The 18,531-nt window shown below is 39.0% G+C and overlaps 1 protein-coding gene across 7 annotated transcripts in view; it reads right to left on the bottom strand.

Moving 5' to 3' along the window:
• Positions 1–205: 205 nt before the first annotated feature.
• FBXL4 (F-box and leucine rich repeat protein 4) overlaps positions 206–18,531 on the bottom strand; it is a 100,553-nt gene continuing 82,227 nt past the window's right edge. For 5 of the 7 annotated variants that reach the window (XM_039529073.1, XM_039529069.1, XM_039529072.1 and 2 more), the window contains exons 7-9: positions 18,036–18,107; positions 16,396–16,708; positions 6,028–8,193 (exon numbers count right to left, since the gene is read on the bottom strand). In XM_039529073.1, coding sequence (XP_039385007.1) covers positions 8,030–8,193; positions 16,396–16,708; positions 18,036–18,107 — 549 coding nt within the window. In that variant the 3' untranslated portion in view covers positions 6,028–8,029. Of the gene's footprint in view, positions 1,162–6,027; positions 8,194–16,395; positions 16,709–18,035; positions 18,108–18,531 lie in introns of those variants that run through there. The other 2 variants (XM_039529075.1, XM_039529076.1) reach the window with 2 other exon arrangements.

The following is an 18,531-nucleotide window of genomic DNA, read 5'->3' as shown; positions in this document are numbered from 1 at the left end:
TTATTCACTCTAATTTAAGGTTTTGCGTGCCAGTAATACATGTTAACGCTTTTAGAAGGTCTCTTTCTATAAGTCTATAATATAACTAAACTATTGTTGTATGTAAAGTAAATAAGGTTTTTAAAATGTTTAAGAAACTTCATTTAAAATTAAATTAAAATGCAGAGCCCCCTGGACCAGTGGCCAGGACCCAGGCAGTGTGAGTGCCACTGAAAATCAGCTCGCATGCCGCCTTCAGCACACGTGCCATAGGTTGTCTACCCCTGCCCTAGTTGATGGGCTAGTCATCCTAGAAATAATTAGCCCACTTCGATGAAATTTGTCCTCTGAAGGAAAGTAAATACTGTTGAATTAGTGGCATGGAAAACAATTTTAGGGTGTAAAACTGTTCTTAGAAATATACAGAAATACATGACTATGTACTTTGGATTACTGACTGCACTTGCACCAGCACCAATTTTACACAGTAAGTGGACTCTGGCCTCACATGCTCATGTTGCTAAGAGCAGGCTGGAGGCCTTAAAATGCATCCCTGCAGTGTTGCTCAGCTTTTTCAAACAGCTATATCTTAAGTTTCTGTCAACCTTTCCCATGTAAACTTTGAAGAGTCTATTTTCTGTGGGGGCATTCAGGGTCTTTTTGCTAGGTAACTCCCATTAAAACTAACTGGAGTTAGCATGGAACCTCACTCACATATTCCCAATAGTATTTTATAAATTGGCTACAAATCACCATTCTGGGATGAAAATAATAAAAATATGTCTCCAAGTACTTTTTTGGGCATGGAATATGGGGTTAGGGGAAGAAGCGGGGTATTTTGAAAAAAGTTATACAAGATCTAAAACATATTTTTAAAGCATTCTTGAACTTCTGAATCTTAAAAGTGGAACAGTCACATGCAGTCCACCAGCATGTGCTTTACATGTTGCAAGGAAAACACTAAAAGACAATGTTTATAAGCAATTATCCCTCTATACCTTAGCTGTTTCTCCTTCACTTGCTTATTACATAAGGGTTTCATTTGTGCTAATGTGTATAAAAGAGCTTTCAGCAGAGTTAGCAGTCTTATCTCAGGACTGTTCTGTGTTGCTGGTTCTTCCACTTTCTGTATAAATTAGTCCACTTAAAACAGTATGTTGTAACATTATTCAAATATTAATGCTGCAAAAGAAAATAGAACAAATCATATTACATCACAAATATTATTTTAAGCTTTTTTTTTTAAAGTGAATTAGTGCTCAGTTCAGATGTTGGGTTTCAAAAGCCCAAAGATGCAATTCTTTATCTACAAAGCAGGATAAATATGCACAGCAAGTTTCCCCACATTCCCTGGGCAACTGGCTGTGCCTCAGCTGTGTTCTGGAAGGACCACCACTAAGGATGAGTTTAGTCTTCATGTCCATTTATTCCTTGACCTTCCTATCAAGAATGTCAATGGGAAGAGCCATGAAGGCCCATATCCTCACAAGTATTTAGGCTCCTAACTGCCATTGAAATCAATGGGAGTTAGATGCTTAAATCCCTTTGCAGATCTCATCCTAATACCATATATAACAGTGGTTTTGTGATGTGGGCACCTGACCTGTAGGAACAAGGCTGAGACTGTCAACCATTTTACATAGGTGACTAGACAGTGGAGAGTTGGTAATAATTTGCAATCACAATCATAAAGCTATTATTTTGAATTTAGCTTATGTCACTTCAAAACAAGGCTTACATGCAAAAATTTGTCATATCAAGATGAAAGAAAAACTGGGGAGGCAGAATGGTTCACAGAGGATAACATCTACTGAAGGAAGAGGAAACAGATTGGCAGCTGCTCCACATATCCCTGCTTATTAACCCTGACCTTTCATTGGCAATAGCTCAACCCATAGCATCTCCCCCAAAAGATCCTACTACAGCAAAGGATGGCAACCCATACACCTCATGTCCTTTTTCCCATTTGAACTCAAATTCAGTCTGATACCACTTTGGTTACACTGGTTGCAATGAGCTGAATGTTTCTAATGTAACAAATGTCTGTGATTTCATAGGAGGTTAAGCAGCAAGAAAAGTTGACCCAGAGCAATGGTTATCCTGTTTTATACAAATGCCTCTCGTAAAAAATACAAGGAAACAAATACTGAAAATATGATGTCTCAAAATCCAATACTTTTCAAAATTCTCAATGACGCATTAGTGGGTTTTTAAGGTAGACATACAAAGCACAATCAGGTTTAAAATACTAGTGTACAAAGATAAGGATTTCTATATTAAATCCTGGGCCTAAGTTTCGTATTATATAGACACACTATGACCCTACTGTACAACATAATTATGGTAATTTTTAGCACATTACGGAGCAGTATACTGGAAACATGTAATTTGTTACCAAATTATGTTCTCATTATGATCTTTAAGATGCATCTTTTCTGATGCTCAGTGTGAGAGAGAATCTCCTGCTTCACCCACAATGGGTAGAGCGAATAGTGTTGCTTCCTGGACCTTTGCTTGTACATTCTTGACAAAAGTAAGGGTGTAGGGTACTCTAAGTCTCCTAAAATATACAGAAGGTATCTTTACCCATTCCTGGCTCCTGAGGAAGGAGCAGATTGGGTGAAGGGAAAAGAGGATCTTTTTTTGTCCCAGAAGGCCTCCTGGAAGGCAGAGGTCAGCAGGCGGATAGATGGGTTTAGTTGAGATGAAAAAGGAGTTCTCAGCCCTTCTCCTATTTTGGTCCTGTGAACCTTACAGTGGTCAGTTTGCCTGCTTAGAGATGGTGATTGCAACAGAAGAAAGACACTTCTTTGGGACAGGGGATGAGTTCAGGCAATAGACAGAGAAAAAGCTAGCCATGAAAGGGACTATGCCAGATCCACAGATCCAGTGTCACTGTCTGTCTCTCTTTAAAGGTGTTACCATCATGATGATCTACATAGTAGTAGAGATCTCTTTCACCCATAAGATAGAGACAGACTGGTACAGGGGACCAGAGTGCAAACTACCAAGAAGCGCAGAGCTAGCTGTATTCAAGGAAATGAGGAACAGTTCATTCCGGACTAGCAGGTTCCTTCTTGCAGAAATGAGCTTTGTGAAGAGATTCTGTATGGTGGTAGGGATGGAATTCTGCCACAAACTGCAAAGTGCTAGTGGACCTGCTCAACAGCAGCTTCAGGATAGCAGCAGCAAACACAGCTTCTGTTTTGATCCTCCATGGCATGAAAGGTGTTTGACCAGTAGATTCTCAGAGTGATGAATCTACTACTGGCCATATTTTCCGCCCCCCCCCCCAGCCGTAGAGCAATAAGGTAATGACCCTCTCATTCCCCACAAAGTGGAACAACAACATTTCTTCCCATTTGGTCTTCCACGGTCCTTTTCCATGACTGGACCCCAAGGTAACACAATTATTACAATTTAATTTAACAACTGTGGCTAGTTTTAGAAGTAATTATTGAAATCATTAAGCCCTTAGGATTCTGATTAAAAGAAACCCAATGAGGCAAGGTTTTATGCAGCTGTTCTCCCTCCCTACACTCCATCTATAAAGAAACACATCAATTCTGGCAAATAGATAGAAATTTAGACACAAACAAAGATGTGTAAATTAATAGGCTCCCTCTTCACCCTTAGTGACACAATCAATGGGAATTTAAATTAAATACAAATTAAAAGCTTAAATTTTATATTTTTCACAGCAGAACAAGATGGCAGCATTTCAGATAAGATGTATATTTAAAGAAAAACTAAGTAGCTCACAACCCTAAGAGTGTGTTTCAATTAACTTAAGAACCTTAAAAAGATCAAATGGGTGTAACATTTCTCTTAAAAATTGTAAAATGTATGGCAGAGTTGAGGTGTATCTTTAATGATTTCCACCTCATAAAAGAACATATGATGCACATGCTCTCATGACAACTAACACAAGTACACAGATGGTTTCAAAAGTTTCAACTCAATGGTAAAATTACCGAGGTCCTAAAACCAACCACCTTCCTTATGAAAATTTTTAAAGTATTTACTATGTTATTTGCATGTGCATTAAAATAGGAACACTTTTTGCATGCTAATATGGAGCTGGAGTATATCTGAAAGCAAAGTTTTCTTAATGTCTGGAAAAGAGTAGCAATGAATACACATACCAAAATGACAAACCTTATGTATTAGCAGCAAGCACCACATTTTATCTTTAGTAGACTTAAAGATCCTGCAGAAGTGATCAGAATGGTTACCCTTTAAGAGATCTATACTGAGTTATTTATGTACTAAAACCCAATGGTCCTGGGGGCAGGGCTGGCTCCAGACCCCAGCGCGCCAAGCGCACGCTTGGGGCGGCGTCCCGCGGGAGGGCGGCAGGCGGCTCCGGTGGACCTCCCGCAGGCATGCCTGCGGGAAGTCCACCGGAGCCACGGGACCAGCGGACCCTCCGCAGGCACGTCTGCAGGAGGTCCACCGGAGCTGCGGGACCGGCGACCACCAGAGTGCCCCCCCGCGGCGTGCCGCCCTGCTTGGGGCAGCACAAATCCTAGAGCCGCCCCTGCCTGGGGGTCATGGGATCACACAGTTGTGTTTTTGCAACTTTACAACAGTTAATATTCCTGATTGTAGGGACACACTTAACTTAAATATCACATCTCTGCTATTGTTATAGAAATCATACATGTCAAACTGACAAACTAGAAGATAAATATAGTCTTTTCTATGTTTTCCAGTTTGTTTAGTTTGAGCATTTACAGAAGTTTGCATCGTCACTTGGTTGCATGGGTCTTTCACACACAGTAAGGTCAGAAATATGTTCTGGAATAGCTATTCATCTTTAAATTAACACCCTAATTCATTCCAGAGTAGCAGTCATGTAGACAGGCCCCAAACCACAATGGCAAAGTAGCATGGGAAGTCTGCACAACTGTTGATCAGGTTGATCTCAATTTCTGGATAAAGAGGAATGCCAGGTGTTTTCCAGTCCCCAGGTGTAGTGAAATAATGTTTTACAATGGAAATGCTGACAGTGTTAACTATTATGATGCAAGTGTGACAATATAATAGCAATTCCTAGATTGGTCTCAGTAGCTAGCTGGTTGAAAAGCTTTACCAGGCTCTATACCCAATTTCAATGTTTTAGAAATACTCTAAAATAAAAATCTGCTGAACAACTTTTAATAAGATGATCAATAATAAAATCCTAAGAGGTAACATCAATTCAAATTGAGATTGTAGCCTATTTTTGCTTTTGTATGATGTATAAAGAAGGCCTGAAAGTGTTTTTTCACTTTTTACCTTAGAAATATCAGGAATGCCAAGTCTGGTATCCCCTCTTTTTGCTGGAAGACTTCTTGGAGATATAAAAATGTGCTTCAGCCATTAACTGAAGAGTAAGGGTATCAAATTGTAAACAAAGATGTCCTTTTCCCCAGGTATTTCTCAATTATTTAAGTTAAATACGTGTTAGCAAACCCAAAAAGTTTTAAAGAGTCTGAAAAAAAATCACTTCCCTTTAATTAATTAGGTTCCATTTTATCAGAAAGTGTGATAACATAATCCGAGATCTCCAGTCACCGCAGAGTATTCCAGACACAAACTGAAACGAAAGCTTATGCTCAAATAAATTTGTTAGTCTTTAAGGTGCCACAAGTACTCCTGTTCTTTTTGCTGAAATCTGAATGTAAGGGATAAGCAGAAATAGATCCTTTAGACAGAACAGAAATAAAACAAAAATCAAATCAGACCTTCCTTATACTTCATAATGAAGCAAAAAAGACTGACGACCTCCCCTGAGCCTTTACACGTTATCTTTTAAAAGATTCCTATGTGCAGAAATAAGACTAGACTAATCACTTACTTTAGTACTTTGGAAGGCATAAAATATACCACTATATCTATACTAAACAAATCTAATTCTAGTTATAATTATAAACATAAGCCAAAAAGCTTTTTTTAAAGAACAAGAAAGATAAAAATTCATATGCACCCTGAGGAGTGAAATTTCACAACAAAAACAATACTTATTTTAAAACATCAATATCTGTAAACACCCATAATCTGAACTTGAGTTCTCCTGTAACTGGGACATAAATGTTTAATTCTTATTTACAATGAATACACTGTAAATACAATACATTAAAATAAGTTTACATTATACATTGGACATTATTCAATACATTGTAAATACATTATATTAAAATAAGTTTAAAGTAAAAACTTTGTTGAAAGAAGTGAGCACTCCCAAAATAAAATGAGATCTTGCACAGACCGACTCTAGGGCAGACATCTGTCAGTTGAAGAGATGTCTAGACTGAAACATGTCTAAGTAGCGCCAGTACCCTGATAGACAAATAGAATGGAGGCACCTAGCTGAAAATCACATGGTGACATCTGTGTGTGAATGACAGACATCTGTGCACTTTTCTTTGGATTTGGGATTTTCTACAAGATTCTGTACAATTTAAATCAGAATAGAGGTTTATAAAAGCAGAAAAATGGTCTTTAGTTGTTTCACGAAATGATTTATAAAACATTGGCATTGGTGTGAAGAGTTCAGAAATGCTAATTTAGGTCCATGGAGATCACTGGTTCATTGATGCTTTGAGGCACTTCTCTTCCAGTGGACAGGTATTTGCCGTATCAGTTTAAATTTTCTTTGCTGATGATCTTCAGTATAGTGATGGCCTTCTTCCACGCAAAATGTTATGCCTATTTTCCCAATGGACAGGAAGAAACATTGTACAGCATCTGCTATAAAGGTGGCAATAATGGAGCTGATCCCAGATGAGAGATCATGTCTGGGGGGGTCTGTGTTCACTAGTACTGTCTAAAGAGACAGAAGTTATGCAAATATGAGTACATGGAAATACCAATTCACAATAGCATTGGTGCCATCACGGAGGAAAGAAAGTCTCATTCAGAGAAGTGCAAAAAGTAGAAGAAAACCATTCATCCACTATCATCATCATCTCTCTCCTCCAAAGACTTAACAGCAGCTAAGAGAGTTTAGATCATCAAAGATATTGTTGCTTTTGGTGAAAAAACAACAACCCATTTCTGAATAAATGAGTACGTAGCCAAATCACATTGCCTTTGGTTTACAAACTCAACATTTTCATCATGATTTTACTGAACACCAAATATTTGTTTTTAAACTTGATAGTAGGTATGTATCCAGCTAAGTAAGAGTTTCTAATACATTATCCTGAGTAACACTATTATTGTACTTCATAAGAAAGGCAGATGTACCACAAGTCAACACACCTTGACATAACAGAAATTTGAAAAGAAAATTGCTTTTGGGTTTTCTATGTGTTATCAGTTATGACAATAAGTATCTGACACAAATTTTATATCCAGTACAGGAGGAAGCAGGTAATTTTCTCTTTTTAGTTTCTGCTATAAACTCATATGGTGGGTTTTTGTATTTATCTGTTGTGTCAGTTAAGCTGGACTGTAAAACATTGCCGCATTTCATCCATTTGAAGGGGGAAAAAAACCTCTTAGCAGATACATCAGAGTTTTAAAATAGATACCAATCACTGTCAACAAAAGGAAAGAAAAAAAGTGGCTTTTCAGTCTAGTCTGATCTTACACTAGCTTAAACAATTTTTCAAACAGCACATTACAGGCCACATCACAAGGTCTTATGCCACAGGCCAAAACTAAAACACTACAACATACAAGACAGAAAAACTCCCATCATTTCTCTATTGCTAAATGTTAAAACTTCACTTTCACCTGGATTTTAATGTATCTTATTGTATAACATTTTCTTTAAAAGGGCATCAAGAATATGTTTTCTTCATCTTCTCTAATTTAGGCCACATATGTGGCTATTTAAACACATGCAGTGCCATCAATTAACAAAGGGAAAACAATTACTAGGTACAGGAGAATAAGAGCTCCGCACCAAATACATAATATGTACTCATTTCATGAATATTGTTAACATTTCTCCTCTATTTTATGGAAGATTTTAATTTCTTTTTTGAAGAAAAATGTAATCACAAATTCACAGGAAACAACACTGTCAAATGAATTCCATAGCAGCATACGTAGTGAGTCACTGAGTGAAACTCTTTTTTATGAACACATTAGGAAAGCTGGCATTCAGTTCTAGGACAACTCTATTATCAATTTGTGAACAGAAGGACACATCAAGTAAAGAAAGATCTTTACAAGACTCCAGCAATTTTCTTAAAGATGCAGGGCTTACCATCCTTGTCCCTGTTTAAAAACAAAAAGGAAAAGATCACTTAAAAAAGTTAACGTGAATTGAACCTTTGTTAAAGCTGCCAGCTTATGTTGTAGCAAGAAATCTTCTACACCTTATTCCTCATTTAAAGTTTATTTCACTACATTTATTTTTACAACCTTTCAAATGAAGGGCTCTTTTCAGGGAAAGTTTTTGCACACTTTTGACCACAGAAAGTCTGTGGGATTGCCAGGGCTTAACTTGTGTAGAAAAAAATCCACAGTTTTCTTCTTGTTCTGGAAAAACTCCAAGATTTCAATGGGAACTTTTTCTCAGTACTGAATGCAGGCTCTTGCTCTACATTGCAAAAGCAAGATGGCTTTCCCCCCCACCATCTGGGTGCCTGGATTCTGTGCTCTGACACCACCACTTTCCAATGAGTTTGTAGCAAAAGATCATGCCAAATCCAGGTCTTTACATTGTGGACCCGCTTCACTGACTGTAATATAATGCTGCAACAAATGCATGCTATTAAGGGCCAGTCTAATGCTAACTGAAGTCAGTGGAATTTATTGGCTTTAGTGGGAGCTGGGTTCGGATAATAGAGAATATGGATGTTAACACACATCAGGATGCTTAAAGAACTACAAACTTTTCCTACAGACAATGAACTGTAATAGAAATACATTTCTTATGGCTAAAAGAGTCATTTTAGTGAATAAGCTCCATCAACAGATGACTTTGGGATAAGAGATATGACATATTCTATGTTTTTAACATTACCTGTGCAGTGTATAATTAGGAATGTTTCTCAAAAAATTAAAAACGTTAAAAGGATATGTACAGCATACCTTTTCTCCTCTGTCCCTCACAGAAGGGATGTCTTATCATGATATTTACCTTTACAGGGTGGAATGAGATTTTGAGGGGAGAGTGGATTTGAACATGGGATTTTAGTTTGGGCCCATTTCTATTTACTAGAGTTTTGTTAATTCGATTAAGTGCCCATTGCTTAGTACAAATGCACAGCAGGTGTCTTACAAATCTGTCATTTTACTTTGTTGTTCAATTTGTTCCCTGGCAAAATTCTCTGGCACTGGCTCAATAGAATGCCTGAGAGCAATAACTGTTTAGTGGGACAATTTTGTTCCTTAGCTGTAAATCAGCATTCCCATATATGTGCTCATGTATCCGATCCACCTATCCTGGCACTGTTGGAAAGACCCATGCATGGTAATTTTCAAAGAGGCCTCACACCTTCTATGGGTCATCTTAATTATCACTTCAAAAGTTTTTTTTTCTCCTCCTGATGATAGCTCATCTCAATTGATTAGACTCTTCCTGTTGGTATGCATACTTCCACCTTTTCATGTTCTCTGTATGTATAAATATCTCATGTCTGTGTGTTCCATTCTATGCATCCGAAGAAGTGAGCTGTAGCTCATGAAAGCTCATGCTGAAATAAATTTGTTAGTCTCTAAGGTGCCACAAGTACTCCTGTTCTTTTTAATAAAATTATTGAAGCCCAAAATTCTATGGCAGGGGACACTTCAACACACTCCCACAAAATGTTTCAAAATTTAATTGAAAACATGTGCCTCTATTTAATACATAAAACAACAAAGATACATTAGCAATAATTTTAGAGAGCACAAAACTAAAAAGACCAATTAATGTTCAAAGAGCCCTGTGTCCTATGCAACATACTAGACTTAAGCTATGTAGCAGAGACCCTGGAATTATCTGGCACTGCTCCCACAAATGTTCTCACCTCACTCCCCAGACCACTCCAATTTGCACAGTATTCCTTGTTATTTATTTTACATTCAATTCAATTTATAATACACTGCTCTCAAATTTAAATTTGCTGCAAATTTTTGAATTTTAAGTGATCAACTATATGTTGAAGCTGTCGGGAAAGCTGAAGATTTTGACAGCTGGGTGGGGGACAGTTGGGGCTTTAGGCACACAGGAAGGTGTGGGAGGTGTTTTGGTAACTAGGAGGGAGTTGATTATTTTGGCACTGAAGAGGGTATTCTTTATTATCCCTTTTGGTGCAGGGCAAAGGTGGCTGTACATTTTGGGGAGCAGGGTTTGTCAGGAACCTTTGGTAGCAAATAGTTGCCCCAGTGCATCCTGCGTCAGTATCTGACAATACCTACAACAATGAAAAATAAACATACTAGTTTGAGGCTTCTGTTAAAACAATCAGCAATGTTGGCATTCAAACTGTTGACTTCAGAGTTAACAATGAGATGAATGAGGGCAGTTCCCATCTCTCAGAGGTATCATTTCAGGCTGCTGGCAAATTCAGGCAGACAACACTGCATTACTGTGACCGAATGTACCCCCTGTATTCAGACCCTACATACTACTGTAATAATCTTTATACAAAATTTGCCTTGTGAGGTATCATCTGAAAACTAGTAACTCACTGGTCAATAATATCATGGTGAAATGAGTGTAGCACCATTTATATGTAAAGTTATGAAAACCCCCGTATGATGTTCTTATCACATGTTCAAAACCACACAGCCCTGCCAGAGCTGAAGTATCCTGAATAAAGAAATGTGTGTTTACCTAAATTTGCATATAAGCAGTAAACAGGGGCCTCGAGATAGCAGGGAGAGGAGATGGCAAGAGACCAAGCAAATTTGCATTTCAGCAAACACAGGTGAGAAGAAAGAACATGGAGCCTCGTTCTCCACCTCGGTCTCCATGTGGCCTTCTTTACTGTATGAATAAACTTTGCTTTGAGGGGTAACCCTCAGAAGAATCCACTTAAAGACTATAAAAGAAAAGAAGAGAAAACCCCAAGTGCTCTCTCTCTCTTTCATCTAAGACGACAAAGGAACCAGCCTGTTGATTTTGGGGAAAGATTCTGACCTGAGAAGTTGATTAGCCACACTGCTGGGAACATGCCATATGGCTTTTTACCTTGAACCGAGTCTAGCTTGTTAAGTTTTAGCTACTAGAAAGCATTTTACTTTTTTTTTTTTTTTGGTAATCATTTATGACCCTATACTTGTGCTCGCTTGAAACCTATATCTTTGTAGTTAAATAACTTGTTTTTTTTTTTTAAATCTAAAAACAAATCCAGTGTTGTGTTTCAACTGAACTGTTTGGTAATGCCAGTTAAAGTAGCAAACTGTTGAATACTGATCCTTTATGAGGCAACAGACTTAATATCTGAACACCCTAGGAGAGGGCTGGACAGTGCAGAACACACTTTTTGGGAAAATCTGGGACTGGGAGTGCTGGACCAGGGCTGCAGCTATACACTGACACTCAGGGTGTGACCTGAGTGCTGTGTGGCTGTTTGTGAGTGGTCCAGGTTGGGAGCTACAACAGGAAAGCATAGTGACACACTCAAGGTTGTGGGGCAGGTGCTGCCACAACTCCTCAGTGGTCTGCACTGCACCCCAGAATGTGACAATTGCTCAGTGTATGGTTCATCTTCTGGAGGCCATCTTCATAACTAAAAGGCCTAGAGGCTTCAGGCCAGAATCTAGCTGCACTAAGACAGTGTAGCTCAAATGCTTACATAGCCAGTCATAGTAGGATCATCCTTGAACAGGGGGATCTTCCAGTGGCGTAAAGCTGGTGTGATGGTTCCTACACCATCGATCCCCTGCAGCTGGTAGGGAAAGGGGATGTGTCTGAGGATTTCCTGTGCACCTATGATCTCCATCTCCCATAATGGTCCCTTTGTGCTGCTCTTATACTGGGGAACCAGCCCCAGCACACAGCTTGCTGAGGAAGCACAATGGTGGCTACAACCTACCTTTATATCACCACCTCCTCCAAAGCTGCCCTGTGAATTGCTAGACCACAGACAAGGATCATGGCTTCAATATTGTTTTTAATGGGAATTTATATTCTGGAGCATGTTATGCACCCATTTAAACATAATCCACAGTTAAGCAGCAATTTACCTGGTCACATAATTGCATGATACATGGGGCCCTGCAGGTAAGGAACAAAATTGCAGGACCCAGCAACTGAAAACAGCATCCAATTTGGACAAGATATTGATTTTATAATGCTTAGTAAATGAATGAATCAAACTGGTTGCAGCCCAGCAAATCTTCTCAAAAGAAGCTTCATTTTTGTCTGCCCACAAAGCCACCATGGAGTTAAATGCTCTAATTGGAACAGGAGGAGTTTTCCCTGCTGAGTTTATAGGCTTTAACAGTATCAGAATGAAACCAAGTCAATGCTGCCAACTCTTGTGTATTTATTGTGAGAAATGCCATTTTGGTCTCTGCTTAGACAGTCTCACAATAATGTGAAAGCTGCAGCCTTCCCACAATTCTGGAGGAGTGAGGAAGAGATTTTCTCACACAATGCCCAGAGTTTCCACTGCTGTGTCACAAGTACCTGTGTAATTCACTGGCAATATGTGTGCTGTGAATCTTTGTATTAGCTAGTCCACAGAAGACAATCACATGCTTTCTACTACTAGTTACTCTTACAGATGAAATAGAAGAGGTCTGTGGTGTGGAGCTGAAGGTTTTTTATACAAAATTTGCAGATGATTGGGTAGAATGAAAAAAAAATACACATAGATGTATAGAAGTTAGTGTAAAGACCCTGGAGTAATTGTTGGAATGATTTTATATCGCAAAACATTGAATGTAGAAGTTATTTTGGATATTGTGCTATTACGTATTTTAATGTTGCATTTTTATTATTTGGTTTTGCTTAATGGGAAGTTTTCCCTTTAAAACTAAGGTCTGTGTTTGAGACCAAGAGCAATGTGTGGGAGATCTTGCCTGTGTGTCAGAGAAGAGGACCCTACTTGAGGTAAGCTCCAAAAAGCTCAGAACTGGATTTAACAAACATATCTTTCCATAAAACAAGCTTCATTCACTAAGGTGTTAACATTAGCACTTGTGGGGGATTAGGTAACTCTGAGCAAGGCTGTGGAGCCTTCACTTGTAAGTCATCAGCTTGAACCCAGCCCAGTTTAGCAGAGAATAAAAGTTTTCCCATCTAATGGTAGCCATATATGAGATAAATTTATTGTCAGTTTTATCTCCCATGTCAAATTCACCACTGTGCTTTACATTAGACTGCAAACTCTTCAGTGCAGAAACGGTCAATTATTATGTGTATGTACAGTGTCTAACACAATGAAGACCCACTCTCAGTTGGGGTCTCCAGTGAGAACTCCTGCTGTGAAACAAAAATGGCCTTATTATACATTCGTTAGAGTTGGCAACACTTAAATTGCCACACACATTGGGAGTGTGCAAGGAAATTTCAGAAATTAGGCCCCAAAACACAGTTTGATCATTAAAAAAGAAAACTCCATGATTTTGGGGGGGGGTCATTATTTTTGAGCTGCCATCTTGTTATATGATTTAAAGTACTTGCTGCTGCAAGGAGTGGGAGGACTGGACTGTGGAAACAACCAGATTTTCAGTAATGCCTACAACAGAAGGGACTTGTTCACTGATTTGATACAAAGAGCTGATGCAGTGTACTTGGGGAGTGCTGAAGCATCCCCTGCCACATTAGGTAACTGGGCTCCAAGATTCGCCTAGCAAGTTGGATATAGCAGTAACTCCACATGTGGTCTCACCATAAAAGGTCTTCTATAATATACGCAACAATATAATCTAACTTGTTAACAGCAGTAAGTGATCAGGAGCTTAGTTCCTTTCTTTTCACTGTTCAGATATTATTTTGCACATAAGTGTCAAGAAGTGAAGTCAAATATTAAGAGAGAATGCGGCAACAAACCCTCATTGCTGGCAAAGAGGAAGCACAGCCTGCAGACATTATGCAGGGTAAACAACCAAACTATTCATTGCTCGGTCTTTCTGTTCTAGTGAAAAGGTCAGATCGATTTGTGGGCAGACACAATGCCATCATAATAGATAAGCATGAGAGTGGGTGGCCAAAAGAACGTATATGTTTATAAAATGCTTTTATTCAGTAAGCCTTTTGGAGATCTGGTTTGTATGTCCAGGAAATATGCCTTCTTTAATCTAGCTGCAAAACAGATTAACTTAAAACAGACTGTGACGTTTCACTCCATATTCTTTATGGAAATATGTTTATAATATGGATATGACATAACTGAGAGATACTCTATGCAAGATGGGTTTTATAAGGTATCACTGGAAAGGTTATAATTTACTGAATGTGATTATCCAATCTGTATGCCTGTATCACTTCTGTATCTGAAGTTAGGAATATTGACTCTGTATCTGTATTTCAACTATGCTACTTTGGGTGATGCCCACTGCTAATACTTCAGGTACAACAATGGAAAAGCCAAACAGGTCCCATGGCCCATCAGCAAGGACAATGGACTGTGAAAAGTCCTTCCTGAGGACGCTCCATACTGCCACGGACTCATGGATGCTGTGATACTACAGAGTCAGGTGGTCTTGTCACCTGATACTAAACATTACCTGGAAATTTTTGTAACTTTCCACTGGAAAGGGAGGGGGGGGAGGTGTCAAGTTTGGGAAACAAAGGATTCCTGCCTTATGTAAATCCTATTTAAAGGTGGGGAGGAAGGCAAAGGGGGCTCCTCCTCTCCATGGCCTGTCTGCCCAAGAAGAAAGACTGCTAAAGCCACCTGAAGGAAAGGCGGGGCGGGGTGTGGGGTGGGGGAAGTCCAGACTGAGACAGGGGTCCTGTTTGAAAAGAAATATAACGAACTCTGAACCACAGAAACTTTGCAACCTGCCTAAAATAACATTTAGGGTAAGAAATTACAATTTGTGATCTGTTTCTTAAGTATATTGAGCTTAGCTTGCGGACTTTGGGTTATTTGCTCAGTAATCTGCTTTGTTCCATCTGTTATCTCTTATATTCACTTAAAATTCACCTTTTGTAGTTAATAAATTTATTTCTCATTTATAATGTAACCCAGTTTATGCAATTTCTAGCTGGGGGGAGGGGCAAGAAGTTGTGCATATCTCCCTCCATATTGAGGGAGGGGGCGAATTCCATAAAACCTTTGGGTTTGTACCCCTAAAAAGGAGTGGGCACCAGAGTGTTGGAGCGAGCCCCTAAGGCTGAATCTTTCCAGAGTGAATCTCTGTCTCTCTCTGCAGCTGGGTGTGGCCCTGCCTGGGTGCTTGGCTGGAAGAGGCTTGTGAGCCTAACCCAGCAAGGCCAGGTAAAGAGGACCCAGGCTGGCACAATAGGCTGACTCAGTTGCATCCTAAGGGGGGGCAACCCGTCACACAGACTACAAAGCACATACAGGTTTAGCTTTTGATCAATTTGTTCCGGGAAGAGTGAACTTGCACCTGTTTTCCTTTCTTCCTAATGCTGGTTGGATGTTGGCCATAGGTCAACAGCATGAAACCATGTGTTATGGTATTTATGTCGAGCTATATAGGGCTGTTTAACAATTAGAAGCCATGCTGTACATTTTCTTGCACACGTAAAGCCCAAGCCTGTGAGATAATGATAGCTCTAACCACCCACTGAAGGCAATGTGAATGGAGGGTTCTCAGCCTCTCGCAGAATCAATTTTAAAACTTGTTCTTCTCATGACTCTTATTGAATTAATTTAATTGCTTCCTTTTAGGCTTCTATCTTCCTCTTTCAACTAAACCCATGAAAATATCCATCAAATGTACAAGAAGCTGTCCCTAAAGGAAATCTTGTCTCATGGCAATGCATGCAGTCTTTCACCATTTTAAATATTGAAACCACGTGTTGCAGTCTAACAGGATTAATGCAGTGTTTTGTAGAGATACTTTTCCCTTCACAAATTCCTCATTCAAGAGTCTAAAGCATATTTTACTTCAGATTGCAAAAGGAACTGCCATCTGTAAGAGCTACAAAGAGCTAGAAATTTAAGCTTTACAAAAAGTTACTACTTTTTTTCCTTTCTGCATCAGTGGAAAACACAATTAAGTTACATTGTAAAGTACTTTTTAACTTTAAAAGAGACATTATCTTCTAGTAAAAGTGACAAAAAGAATGGAGAATATTATTCTGTTCTGCCTGACGTGTGCTCTGCAAAAAAAGTCTGCTTATTTGATCAAAAGACTCAGACTTTATAAATATAGTCTATCATACTCCATACAAACACCATAAAAGGAAAAAAATGTAGTCATTTTTAATTTTATTGTATTGGGACTTATTTTTTTAAAGAATATTTAAGATCTGGAATGAAGTTTTATTTTATGCAATATCTAGTCCTCGCTTCCTATAACATATGAAAAAACAATAAAGCAAGTATTCATGTGCTTCCTTACCCAGTATGTCCAACTGCCGAAGATGAGTACAGTTAGCGGCAAGTTCTTCAATGTCTGTGTCACACACAGACCTGTTGGCTGTAAGAAAGAGCTTTTGCAAGTTTGGGAGCTTACGCGCAAGGCTCGTGAAGCAGCCAGTACTGCTTTGTAGCGTAGGGCACCAGCCAAGATCAAGCTCCTCCAAGAGCTGACATCCTGAAGCCAGTTCTGCTATTCCATTTTCAGTAATGTTTTTACATCTCCACAAATCCAGAGTACGCAGTTTTTTGCACTTTGCTCCCATCATACTCGCTATCAGGTCATAGTCTTCAATCTGTGACGAAAACAAGCACTATTTCTTATATAGCGTTATTCCCAGTTATACCCAAGCAGCTTTGTTTGCTAATAAGTCTATTGATCTGTCTTCAGTGTTTTTCATTTCTAAGGAATTTGGAGAGGAGCTAATCACCACATTGGACAGGTCTCATTCTGTTTTTTAAAAAAAGACAACGGCAAGGTAAATTTTCCATCAGTTTTTACACTTTCTTTTGTTTTTAAATTTACGCACTGAATAAGAAAGACCAATTAAAATCTATAACTAAAACTGATTTTCTTCCCAACATTCCTTTTTGCATTGCTAGCGCAATTTTTGTAAGAGCCTTTTTTCCCCCAAAGGGTAATTAAGTTTCATTGACAGTGGTGTGCCTTGCTTATATAAAGGGGCAATTGGAGGGATAACAACAGAGCTATTGGTGGGTTAACGGCACTTAATAAAATAAACAGTGCACATACATCTGCATATGGACAGAAGAATAAGTCTCATCCCTTTTCAAGGTTAAACAAGGGTTGAACCTGGATCTAGCCTTCAGGGAAGCACTGCCAGTCCCCACTGTGGAAGTTAGGGGGAATGAAGATGTGACCCACTGTGTGGGCAGTATAACCCACTATCAAAGGATTGACTGGAGGTCTAGTCTCTTGGAAGAGCTAGTTGGTACTGCTGAGCCAACTGGGGGAGGTCTATCCAGCTCTTCCTTTCTCTTTTGCTTCCTGATTAGGTGGAGAAGCCCATCAAGTCGCATATTAAGTACTCTGCTGTATTTATAAGCACAGGGAGCTGCAAAATAAGGCCCCCTCTATGCCTGCCTCTGGCATTCAGGTACAATATAGTTTAGGAAGGGCCTCTTCATCAGCAATTCCTATTTTTTTTTTAAAGCAACAAAAAACCCATAGCCCTGGGAAGCCTATGACTAAAAATATTTCCATAAAACTAACTCATTCTGCGTACACAGAGATTTATTACTGTTGGGGTTGTTCATAAGTGCCAGGCTTCCAATAATGAATATTTGCTTTAAATAAAAATGAACATTAAACATTAGTTTTGGAAGCAAAAAAAACAAACAAACCACTAAACATATAAAGAACTGCATTCACTTTACAAACAGTCAGGGGCGGGGGGATAGTGAGCTAAATTTTAGGCCTACAAAACTGGCCAGTGTCCCTTTAAACACACACACATTCATTTTTGCCCAATAAGAATAGAGGATAATGTTAGATAAGCAAATGAAGTAAACTATCTTTTAAAACTTTTGTAAACAAAGAAAAGTAAGTTCAGTCTCAGTCATCTCTCTCTCTCTCACACAAACACGACTTCAATTACTTACCATGACACAGCTACCAAGGCTGAGGTGCTGAAGCTCTGAACAGAAGTTCAGAATGCTGAGCAGTGCTGTTTGCTGCCATTGGGGACCACATCAGAGGCGAATATGGAAAGTGAATCAAAGAGAAGAGGTCAATTAGACATTAAAGGCTGTCACCACTTTCCCTGAAATACAGCTCAAAACTTAGGTTACAGACACCACAAATGCCATTTAATGAGTCCCTAAGCGTGCTAACCATTGATTGGCTTAGAGTCAAGGTAATCATTACAAGCCTTTATGTAAGTCACTTTGGATGAGATTTTGCATGCTCTAAAGATACCTATATTCCCATGACCTATCAGTTCATCTCCCACAGGAGAGCTGTTGGAAAGTGTGGTAAGTTCAAACAACAAGCAAGGCCAAACCAAAAACACTAGGGACAGGTGACATCCCAGATGAACAGCAGCATCTCTGACATTCACTGATCAGCTACAGCCTGATGGACCTGCCAATAGAGTCA

This window comes from Mauremys reevesii, linkage group 3 (genome assembly GCF_016161935.1).
Source record: "Mauremys reevesii isolate NIE-2019 linkage group 3, ASM1616193v1, whole genome shotgun sequence".
Classification (NCBI taxonomy): Eukaryota; Metazoa; Chordata; order Testudines; family Geoemydidae; genus Mauremys; species Mauremys reevesii.
The sequence above is the reverse complement of the archived record's forward strand: the minus strand, read 5'-3'. Positions and strand labels throughout refer to the sequence as shown.